Here is a 12,500-nt window from a genome sequence, read left to right as displayed (position 1 = left end):
TGTTCTCAGAAGTGAAATCAAATGTAACTAATGATTGATACGGAAATATGTTCATTTTGTAGAGCAACAGTGGACCTGATTTTTAAAGTATTTTTTTTAATATATTTGATATATTAAATCACAAAATTTCAGATAATTCACTTACCCGTGGATATAAATAGGTTACATTATTTCTTTGACAATCTTAGAGTAAAATCAGTTATATGTTGCGTATATAAATTATATTTCCATTTATATATATATATATATATATATATATATATAATATATATATATATATATATATATATATATATATATATATATATATATATATATATATATATATATATATATATATATATATATGTATATATATATTTATTTATTTATATATATATATATATATATATATATATATATATATATATATATATATATATATATATATATATATATATATAACTTGTGATGTCCAATGTATTTTAACTGGAGCGCCGTTAAAACTGTCCGTGCGAGGGGGTGCTTTTCAGGCAGCATGTCTAGCAAAAAAAAAACTATACTGTTTGTATTACATTAATTGTAAAATTCCAATTGAAGGTCTTCTTTCTGGTAGCACACAATCCTTTACTCTAGTATTGTGCAATCGCCAGTAGTAGCCTTTCTTTCGTGCAAAAAGGAACTCTTATAAGCCAGGTGAAATATCATGCGACAGAAGATTATAGGCCAATCCATGCACAAGAAAGCGCAAATATATTACCCCAGCGCCATCGTCGGACTCGTAATTAATCATCTCGGTGCCTCGGTACCAGAAGACGTAAGACAGGGGCTCCGTCGTGTGGTGCATGATGCAGACCAGGCGCAAGATGGTCCCCAGTTTAACATGCTTCTCAGGTGCCCCAAGGATCTCTGCCTCGGCCTCTGTCCTAAAGATAGAAATATGCGGGAGTACTGGACGAAATAGAAAGTTCATTATAAAAGACACACGTTCATAAAAGAGTATGACGAGGATAAATAATGGAGTTTAATTATATCACAGACAATTTTTATAAAAGAAAATGTTGCTCTTTAGTTTGAGAAGGAAATTAGTAAAGATGACAAACATAATAGTTTAGGTATCCATTTCATTTGTGGATGCTCAAGGTGTGTATAATTCATGTTTCAGTGATAGTATTTCTCATCAGCAGCAGAGAAGCTGTTCCATAAAAACAATAATCTATAAACTTGTAAATGATAATATTTTGTCTATTTTGTATGCTTGCAACTACTAACAAAGTTATTCTGGGGGCAGATTATAAACATGGGTGATGGTCAGTTATGGAATTCCACAATTTCAGTGGGCAAATAACAATAAAGACGATACAAAAGTCAAAAGCTGCAGCGCAGAAGAAAATGTGAATAGAAAGATAATTCTTCTCTATTTATATTGTGCTTAAAGTAGCATCCTAAGATGGTCCAAACTTATTTTTTTACTTTCGTAGATTCAGATCACTTGTAAACTGAACTGCTTGGTACACTGATAAAGTCTGAAGGTAAATCTGCATTTTTTTTTATCATATACCACCATATTTAAGGAGTGGACCAACCATTAAATATATGTAAAGAAGTATTTCTTGAAAAGGATATACGTGAAATTATTAAAGGGACCATTTGAATAGAGTAAAACTAAATTTTTTGGCATGATGTCGATCATTATATTTCTAGGAATATTTCATAGCATATCCAGCATCTTGATCCGTCTAGAGCCTAAATGAGGCGTAACTGTATTATAAATAAATAATGTATTATACAATTATTTGACAGTTACCTATCATACACATACTATTACACAGACATACACAGAAAGGACATAGACTGACAGTTACCTAGGCATAACCATTTACCTCTGTTCTTCCAATATTCAAATAAATATCTATTCATCCACATTCTTGATTTACATTTAAAATCTTCACCTTATTTTTGAATAACATTCACCGTCTATTTTCTCTAACACTGTCAAAGCCTTTTCGCTATCACTAGTTATTACAGTATCACAATTAAACGGCAGCCACTGCACAATATGTTCACCACATCTTGATTTTTTTATCCTTCACATTTGCACATGCATTTGTCTTTTCTCTAATTTCTCTTACTTTTTTAACCAGCATTGGAACTCCTTCCCTTATACAGAATCAAACTCTAAAAATTCCCTCTTATATATAATATCAAACGACTGGTGGAGAATAAATAAATAAATAAATAAATAAATAAATATATATATATATATATATATATATATATATATATATATATATATATATATATATATATATATATATATATATATATATATATATATATATATATATATATATATATATTCTCCACCTCTCTCTTTTTTAAAATATACTGGTTCCCAATGAGATGAGGTGGCTCCCGAGAGAAATGAAGATGGTTACTATTTTTCAGATACTCAGATTCACCTACTAAAAAGTGGCGCTAGAACAAGCAAAGCAACAATCGCTGTATGTTCATTTGTTAGTAAAGATCTCCGACCATGAGACATCGGTAAAATTATTTGGTCCGATATCACACGCACGCAGACTGTTCATCAATTCTATAACGACCAGCCTTCCACCAAGCACACTTAGAACGTATTTTTATCTTGTTTGCACTTTCGACTTGATATACATACACAGACACACACACACGCACACACACACATATATATATGTGTGTGTGTGTGTATGGAGTGTGTATGTGGGTGATGTATGTATGTATGTATGTGGTTATATAATTTCCCTTTTTTATAATCAGATTAGAGAGAGAGAGAGAGAGAGAGAGAGAGAGAGAGAGAGAGAGAGAGAGAGAGAGAGAGAATTTTCAAATTAGTCCAAAACTGCTTGGGTATTAGAATTAATTTTACAACACCCAAATCAAATGCGATAAAATGAAATTTAAGATTAAAAACAGTACAGTCACAAAGGCGCGTTCGTGCTCATTCATTTTTTGTTTTTCATTTTTGTGGTCCATTTTCATTTAAGTGCAACTGTTGTAAACCTCTGTATTTATTTCAAAATTTTTTGTTTTGTTTTGATATCTATGCACTGACTGCCCCAAAACCAGTCAGTTTTTGCGAGTGGAGCATTGGAGAAATTCAATGAAATCGCGCCAGATTCATTGTTTCAATTTCTATGTATTTATGAAGCATATTCCCTCAAACAAAAAATTCGAAAAAATACTGCACGATATAAGAATACACATTTTAATCCTTCGTTAAACGTTTTTCTCTGTGCCAACATTTTTCGAAAGTCGTAAATTTTAATTCAGGTCTTTTTTCTGGATTTTAGATTTTATCCTTTTTTAAAACAGGTTTTGCGTTCGGGAACTGCTGTTGTTACACGGTTCCAAAATAGTGATGGTTAGCATTTTGCTCTCTACCTTTTCTTTCTATTTTGATGTAAATAGTTATATCTCTTACTTTAATAATTTTCGAAATCTATAGATAGAGGTGCTTGTAGAGATATTAGTAGAACTCATCTTTGGGCTAATGAACCAGAAGCGTGCTTTCGAACACATTCTAAAGTCCCAGATGCTTTCACAAGAAGAAGAAAAACATAGACAGTGAAGATATAAATATATACATAAACAAGCGAAAAATGTGCCGAAATTTCTTCGGCGCAATCGAGTTTTCTGTACAGCCGCTACAGCGCATAATCAAGGCCACCGAAAGTAGATCTATCTTTCGGTGGTCTCAGTATAATACTGTATGAGCCGCGGCCCATGAAACTTTAACCACGGCCCGGTGGTGGCCTGGCCTATATCGTTGCCAGAGGCACGATTATGGGTAACTTTAACCTTAAATAGAATAAAAACTCCTCAGGCAAGAAGGCTTGGTGATTGGAGGGTGAACGATCAACATACCAATTTGCTGCCCTCTAGCCTCAGTAGTTTTTAAGATCTGAGGGCGGACAGAAAAAGTGCGGACGGACAGACAAAGCCGGCACAATATTTTTCTTTTACAGAAAACTAAAAGGTATAAGACTGGGCCCTTAATAATGAAAAAGTGAGTGTGAGCGCTAGAGACAACTGAATGGCGAAACTATGGCAGGAGTCTTGAAGCACTGTTTATATACGTATTATAAAGGTGTAGGACTCGATTAATGACGTGGGTGTTCCCTGCTTTTCCTTCTTCGACTCAGCAGTGAAAGCACCGTTTCTCAGCGTTTTTATACATGGTGTAAACGCTTAAACAAATTTCCCTATATCAGGGAATCATTATATAAAGATTTATTATTTATTTTTATTAATCATTACCTTTCTTGCTCATGAACCTGGAGTTCATAAGGCAAACACATTTTTCTCTGGTAACTGGTTAAAGCAAAATGTAATTTATGTTTTTGTAAAGTTTAGCAATCATAAAAAACAAATAATATAAAAATGCTTGTTCAAGACACCTCACAGTGAACATTTCATCTACAGAATAAAATCAACCATATCTGTTAACACAAACAATGAACGTAAATAACCATTACCATTTAGAGCACATCTATTTAAACTAAAATTACTTTTTATTGACAATGCTGAAAGTGCCTGAGGTAATTCAGTACAATAAGTCAAAATAAACAAATATATGGGGGAAAGTCAACTGAATTTTTGAAGTTACAGTATATCACATAAAGAAATGTATGTCTCTTATGTGAAACTATTCCTGCTTACCAGTAAGGAGTGTGTATTATAGATATTATGACTAGATGGCTCTCTCTCTCTCTCTCTCTCTCTCTCTCTCTCTCTCTCTCTCTCTCTCTCTCTCTCTCTCTCTCTCTCTCTCTCTCTCTCCATTCCTAAGGTCTTATCTTTTTCTTATCGTATTTATATTGTTGACATTTTCCTGTCTGGAATACGAATTGTTTTGCTTCTGAGATCTATATTACATCATATTTTATTCATCACCTTTATCATCATCATTGTATTTTATAACGATTTAAAACATGGGAATATTTTAATTGCTGAATGTTTAATTGCTGAATGTTTTCCACTGGTAGAGCAGCATTAACAGCCTACCCAGGCCACTTCAAGGAAACCCCGTCTGTCTTTCATAAGATAAAAGGAAAACAGAAATATGAATAAAGCATCAAACTATTGTCGTGTCGCGAACTTGAACATTTCGTGGACTTTCCAAAGAACCTACATTTGAATAAGCTCCTTATATTACACCCGGGGCCCAGGATGAAATAATCCTCAATACAAAAGAAACGCATGTTGTATTGTTACACTAGCCATCTGCATCATATACGAATTGCATGCAATGCCCAGGGGAATAAGAGACGCTTGACGATGTACCCTCTCTATTATTCAAGGCCTGCTTCTGCAATACAGTCTTTCTTAACGTGTCCATCTTTAACGTAAACTAGACCCTTGGAGCTCGGGTTTAGTCTTCAGAAGAAGAGTTTTCTTTGACATTTTTTTTTTATTGTGAGATGAAAAAGAGCTTCTGCCCGTATTACAGCTATCCTATAAATTAACAATAAAGAAAAATAAAATAAATTAGCGGTGTAAACAAGTTGCTAAGAAATCCATAGTCGGTACATTATGGAAGTCGTATATTTTCTCCTAATGCCAGATTGCCATCATCATTTAAAAATTCATATGAAAACTAGTATACAAATATATATAAAGAATATTTCTATTGAACTCTTTATTGGTAAACCCAAGGCCCAGGTTCAAATCCTGGCTGGGCCAGAACCAATCATCAAGTCAAAATTCTCTTTGGGTGCAAGAATTTCCAAGGTACAGTAAACTAGATATGAACGATATTCACTGCTGTATATCAGAATTTTAACAAAAGTATCGCGTTATATGGAACAAATACTTACATACGTACGTATATATACACATTCTTCGTTATTTTTCTGAATTTTTTAGACTTTACTACAAGTACATGAAATCTGTGAATACATTTCGGTATTATACATTTTTATGTTGTAGAATGACGGCGTTGCTCTAATAAGCACGAAGCAGATAAGGATTAAGTTCTCCCTTAAAAGAAGAAGAGAGACCCAAAGCCCGACATTTCCATCTTCTCTCAAAATTACCTCTTCCAAGAGACAACCTTCATTTGCAACAAAGAAAAATGAGCAACTGCAAAGTAACATTGTTGTGGTTCTTTAAAGCCTAAACGTGTACGAGGGTAATAACACAGTTGAAGAAATAAAGCTTCTACAAATAAAAGAAGAAATGTTGATAAGGGGAGGAACATTATTATTGGATTGGTTTCACAAATAAAACAAGTAAAAATGCGCCGAAGTTTCTTCGGCGCAATCTAGTTTTCTGTACAACGGATAATCAAGGTCACCGAAAATAGATCTATCTTTCGTTGATCTCGGTAAAATGCTGTATGAGCCGCGGCCCACGAAACTTTAACCACGGGCCGATGGTGGCCTATCCTATATCGTTGCCAGAAGCACGATTATAGCTAACTTTAATAACCTTAAATAAAATAAAAATACTGAGGCAAGAGGGCTGCAATTTGGTATGTTTGATGACTGGAGGGTAGATGAGCAACATAGCAATTTGCAGCCGTCTAGCCTCAGTACTTTTTAAGATCTGAGGGCGGACAGAAAAAAGCGTGGACAGCAAAAAGTGCGGACGGACAAACAAAGCCGGCACAATAGTTTTCCTTTCAGAAAACTCCAAAAATGCAGGCCATCGGTAGGAAAGAGCGAGAGAAAACAAAAGAATGATGCCTAAGAAAGACACCAAGACAAAATGCCGCCCGAAGGTTTAAAAACGTTTACCGGCAGAGCTTTGGAGTCGCGACAGTCATAAACTTAGCCGGGATTATGAAAATGAGATCTGCTTCCGATATTAAGAAATCCTTTCATGAGCTTCCTTCACGAATTTCTTACGATCGCCGCTCATGCGCTGCGTCAGTCGGAGGAAAAATAAGATAAAGACAGACATTTGGGTAAATTTTGTTTCCTCTTGAATTCAGGAAATTTTTTTTGGACAAATGGAGAGAGAGAGAGAGTTGCATAGTTAGTCATATCGTGTTATTTAAACTTTGATTTTGAAAGACAGAAGGATATCTAGATATTTATATAAATTCTAAATTATCATATTTGAAATCCCTTAAAATGAATGGATAAATTCTCAATAGGCATACTGATATGCAGTATATACTGTATATATATATATATATATATATATATATATATATATATATATATATATATATATATATATATATATATATATATACATATATATATATATATGAATGTATATATATATGTATGTATATGTATATATATATGTGTGTGTGTGTGTATATATATATACCACCCTTCTCCAATATGTATAAGTAATGAAACTTTCCTAACATAGAATAAAACATACAGTTTGTCTTTCAAAGTCCTTTAGTTGAGATTAGTGTAAGATTAATAAATTTATTAATTAAAATTTGAGTATTATAAAAGAAAAATTTTTCGGCAAAAAAGCACATTCTCAGTATAAATTACATCTGCCAATACAGTGTAACATGAAAATTATTATTCCGAGAGATATACTGTACAGTAACTGCCTCTTTACTGGCAAAACTTACTGATAAATGAGGCATTGGAAATCGGGGTAATTTAGAACTAATAACAAGCTGTAGACGAAATAAATCATAAGACCCATTTTTCTCTGTCATAGGTATGAATTTCACTACGACTGGATGGAGCATCGATCACTGAATACGATGACAATTCTGCTGGCTAATAACATATAATTTTAAAATCCATTTTATGGTATAGATGGAATGAAGGGCAATATTTATACAAAAAAATTTTGATTCCCGAAAAGTTTCATGCTTCTATTTGCTTTACTGACAATAGATATATTTGGTTCTTTTAAGAATGAATTTTTTGTTTGAGCTTTATTTATGTATGGAATGAATGCCATAAATATCGAGGCAAGACAGTGACAAAATATTTTCTTCTACAAGGATGTTGTATTTGGAAAATGACAGGTAGTCTCTGATACAATATGCAGGCAAAACAATGTTTTAATTTTAAAGAAATTCATTCTAGCTGGTATCGGAGATGAATAGTAGGATTATCTTGGCTATTCACCGGTTACTTACAAAAATGTAACATAAAATTTTGCATAGATTCCGTTGTTTATAAATCGCGTAGGCCGATATATCATAAACATTTACCTCAACATTAGTGTATCCGAGATGGCAAGAATAGTTTTATACAAATTAAACAGACACCCTCTTAAATAAGGGTCCCAAGGGTTTCTGTGATGAAATTTCAAGTTGAATATGTTCACAAGCCTAAAACATTCGTTACACCCGACCTGATTTCCTTTTATAAATTTTCCTGAACTTCAGAATCATGACTGAAGCGAAACCCAAGAAAATAGCATGTAAAGTGTCGTTTTGCGCTTGATTTTTTTTTCTGAAACGTTGTTTATTCTTACGTAACCAAATAGTATTTTGATGTTTTATAAGTTAACACATATGAAATAAAATCTATAATGTCACATTTCTTCATTAACTTAGATGTGTTAATGGAAAAGACAGCTAAATCCTGTCATAAGATATCAGCACAGACTGTGGTTATAGGAGATGGAAAATTTTACTTCGAGTTTTAGTGGAAGTGGTTTTTATTGGTTAATTACTTAGATGAAGGGAGAAAGAAAAAGTCAAAACGCCGCTGAATGTCTTGAAATAAACCAGGAAAGCACTATGGAAATTTTCTTAGTGTAGAGCATCGTTTTCGTAATCATTACTTACTACTTCCATTATCTTATAAATCATATGCCGCACGTCTGATTCGTGTTGATTGAGCTGACACTTTGTAGCGAGGGGCCTGGTCGTTATGTGGCTCATAGGTAGGAAAATTCATTATGAAAAGGTTGCATATTCTTATTCCTTTACTTACCGAGGTATTTTTTTCATTATTGAAGAAAAAATTACCCTACACACATCTTTTCTTCTCCATGCGCTAATTCATTTCAAAAACGGAAGCGGAAACCACTTCAGTTTGCGTGGTAGCACTTTTCGCGTTCTCTACAAATCCGGTCTCCGGCCTTTGTGGCCCCAGCCCGTGTGAAATTAAAGCGGTGGAAATGGTAGCGAAATTGTTCACAGTTTCGACAGGCCTGGCGGAGGACTGTTTGATCATCATTCCCACTTGCGTATTGCTGCTGAGCAAGTTCGGCAATGGATCGATGCTTTCGAATTCAGATCCAATCTTGCGTTACACGCTGCACGTTGCAGAATGTGGAATCTTCTCGTTAGCGATTCGGACAGGCGTTCACCTTAGTATTTACGGTGGCGGCAGAATGTTGAACCTTTCGTCTATCATGGCGCATGCAGATTTATTAATAGATAGGTTTCCCAGCATAGGTGGCTTTGTCTGTGTTTTTCTTATTTAATCTTTTTTTCTCTCTCTCTCTTTTGCGTACGTAATACTTTTGGTCTGACAATACATAAACCAAAGATAAATCTAAATGCATCAACGTTCCATAAGTTTGAATTTTATGGCATTTTTGTCCGGAATTGTTTCCATATTTTACCCTCATTTATACGTTGCATTTTTCAGAGAATGACAGGAAAGGTCTTTCCCAATTCTCCCACGGTTATTAATTGCGAAATTTATTGCAATATACTGTTAAACGAGTAGAAGGGAAAGTGGATAACAAAATTAAATGAAGAAGTTGGACTTATATGATTCAAATAAGGGGGAAGTAAGGGACATGAAACGATAATATTGATGGAATCAGGAAATACTTCTGAAACAAAGGTAAAATATTTTAGGATTTTTTTTAGTTCATATAAAGAATATGCCTTTAGGCGTCCCATAAATGAATTTTATCCTTAATAAAGAATTGTTTGTATGAAGTAAAATACGAATTAAAAATAATTAATTTTACGTTAACAGCCGTTAATTAGATCTAAATGTTTAAATTAGGGGTTAATTATCTCTAATTTACTCCTTCAGTCTTTTGAATATACACATTATATCTTCAAACACCATCAAGACTCATTATTTTCATAGGAAAAGTAAATGTTTACATGCATAACCTAACGTGATAATTCAAAGTAGGGGATGAAATCAACATATGTAATCGAAAGTCTAAATTATACATCAAAATGAGGGAAGAAAAAAAAAAACAAATTAAAAGTAACAACAAAACAGGAGTCTCCCCCTCTCTACCAGGTCGTCAGTGCATCTTAGTAAGCGTAACCCGAAGTAGATTCCAGTCACTCAGTCGGTCTCTATTTTTGGCAATCATTTCCCAGGTAGGTCAAAATAATTTCTATACTTACTTGACATCCCTTTTCCTCGAATATCGTTTACCACGTTCTTTTAGTTTTCTATTAAAGAAAACTATTGTGACGGCTTTGTCTGTCCGTCCGCACTTTTTCTGTCCGCACTTTTTCTGACCGCCCTCAGATCTTAAAAACTACTAAGGCTAGAGGGCTGCAAATTGGTATGTTGATCATCCACCCTCGTTATCAAACACACCAAATTGCAGCCCACTAGCCTCAGTCGTTTATATTTTATTTAAGGTTAAAATTAGCCATAACCGTACGTCTGGCAACCCATTAGGACAGGCCACCACCGGGCCGTGGCTGAAAGTTTCATGGGTCGCGGCTCACACAGCATTGTGCGTTGTACAGAAAGCTCATTTGCTCCGAAGTAACTTCGGCGTATTCTTTACTTGTTTTTATATTTCTCTCTCTACACTAGAGGAAAATTTCATTCTAGGGTACGATGGGAGTGGCAAATTTGCGTGAGTGTCTTCCGTAATGACTGTGTGTGTAGTGCATTAACCATCCTCTTTCTGCCTCTGCCTCTTTGTACGCTGAAGAAGGGTATTCCGTCGCTCCATCCATCAGCCGAGTCCTTTGGGCTCTAACACAATCTCACCCAGACTCGCTCTCACTCTTATTGTAAGTCCGGAGGCTTTGTTCGTGTTCGAGTCTCCAGTTTTATCTGTTTAATGCTGTTTATCCCCCACCTTCCTTCCTTCTTTATCTTGTTTTTCCGTTTCACATCAATTATTCTTTTGTAAGTTCTTAATTGACAATAATCTTCAAAATTTATAGATAATTCAAAATATAAATGTTTAGTTATCTTTTGCAAAATCGATCTGTCTTTGCAATTGCAAGTCCAATTGAAAATTAAAGTAAAGGGCAAGGTGTCTACCGCACATATCGAGACTTTAATTCGTAAATAATCTTTTGCCACTGGATTTAAAAAACTGTTAATTTCCTTTTAATAAATTAGTTGTAAAAAATATGACGCAATAAAATATACTTTTCATTCATAGGGTATGGTTATTAATTTATAAGAATGTGAAAACATTCCTTTTTGGATACGAAAACTTAATTCTCATGTACATGTATTAATGCGTTAAACATTAAGGTCTAATGTGGCATTCAGCACCTTCCTTATCAATGGTTTCCCATTCACCTCACAAATCGAGAACAGAGTTTAGCAGGCAGTGAATATGTATATGGGGGCTAGTCGACTATAGTTGGTAGAAGGACAAGAGGAAAAGGGCATGGGTCAAACAACCTTCTATCAAAAAGAGAAATAAGAACTAGAAGGTACTGATTTCATAGAAAAAAGTGGATATTCACAAGAGACACGCACACAAATTTGTATATATATATATATATATATATATATATATATATATATATATATATATATATATATATATATATATATATATATATATATATATATATATATACATACATACATACGTACATACATGCATATATATATACAGTATATATATATATATATATATGTATATATATGTATATATATAATATATATATATATATATATATATATATATATATATATTATAATTTATATATATATATACTATATATATATATATAATTATATATATATATATATATATATATATATATATAAGGATGCCAAGTATGAATCTGCATATGCTTGAAGACATAAAGGTTACCACTGTACCACTAACTACAGTTTCACCCCTCCCTACTCCCCACCTGAAACGTATGGACAAATTGAATCCTGTTCCCAGTTGGCCCCCAGGTAATGTAGACATTATAAGAAGTCAATGTCGCCTGAAAATAGATAATAACAGTAATACCCTTCTTGGGAATTTTGAACTGACGACCGTAGAACAACAGACCAACTTTTTTGCAAACTCACACACAGAAGACATAAAAAAAATTAAAGCAGAAATGCAACGGCATAAGCTTATAATCATAGCAAATTACATTGCACCACTAACTACGATTGTGTCCACTCCCAGCCACAGAATCACTGAGTAAACATATTGAACTTGCCTTATCAGTGGGCTATATTAGCTGTATTGACAGAAACAGATGCTAAGTGTAGCAAGCTCCTCCTTGGGAACTGATTCCCTGACCTCTGAACCTTTATTCATCATCGACAGGGCACATAACAGGAAAGGGACTTTTTATGCAACTGGATTCTCCTGGAATCAAGGTAGGTAACAAAGTCCCACTCTCTACCCGAAACCTA

The 12,500-nt window shown here is 33.8% G+C and overlaps 1 protein-coding gene across 3 annotated transcripts in view; it reads right to left on the bottom strand.

Annotated features, from left to right (window-relative positions):
• Positions 1 to 12,500, bottom strand: part of LOC136843215 (uncharacterized) — a 221,726-nt gene that overhangs the window by 8,381 nt on the left and 200,845 nt on the right. For all 3 annotated transcript variants that reach the window (XM_067111298.1, XM_067111299.1, XM_067111300.1), the window contains one exon: positions 740 to 900. In XM_067111298.1, the coding sequence (XP_066967399.1) occupies positions 740 to 900 (161 nt within the window). The remainder of the gene's footprint in view (positions 1 to 739; positions 901 to 12,500) is intronic.

This window comes from Macrobrachium rosenbergii, chromosome 11, assembly GCF_040412425.1.
Source record: "Macrobrachium rosenbergii isolate ZJJX-2024 chromosome 11, ASM4041242v1, whole genome shotgun sequence".
In the NCBI taxonomy this organism is placed as follows: Eukaryota; Metazoa; Arthropoda; class Malacostraca; order Decapoda; family Palaemonidae; genus Macrobrachium; species Macrobrachium rosenbergii.
This window is presented reverse-complemented; position numbering and strand designations above follow the sequence as displayed.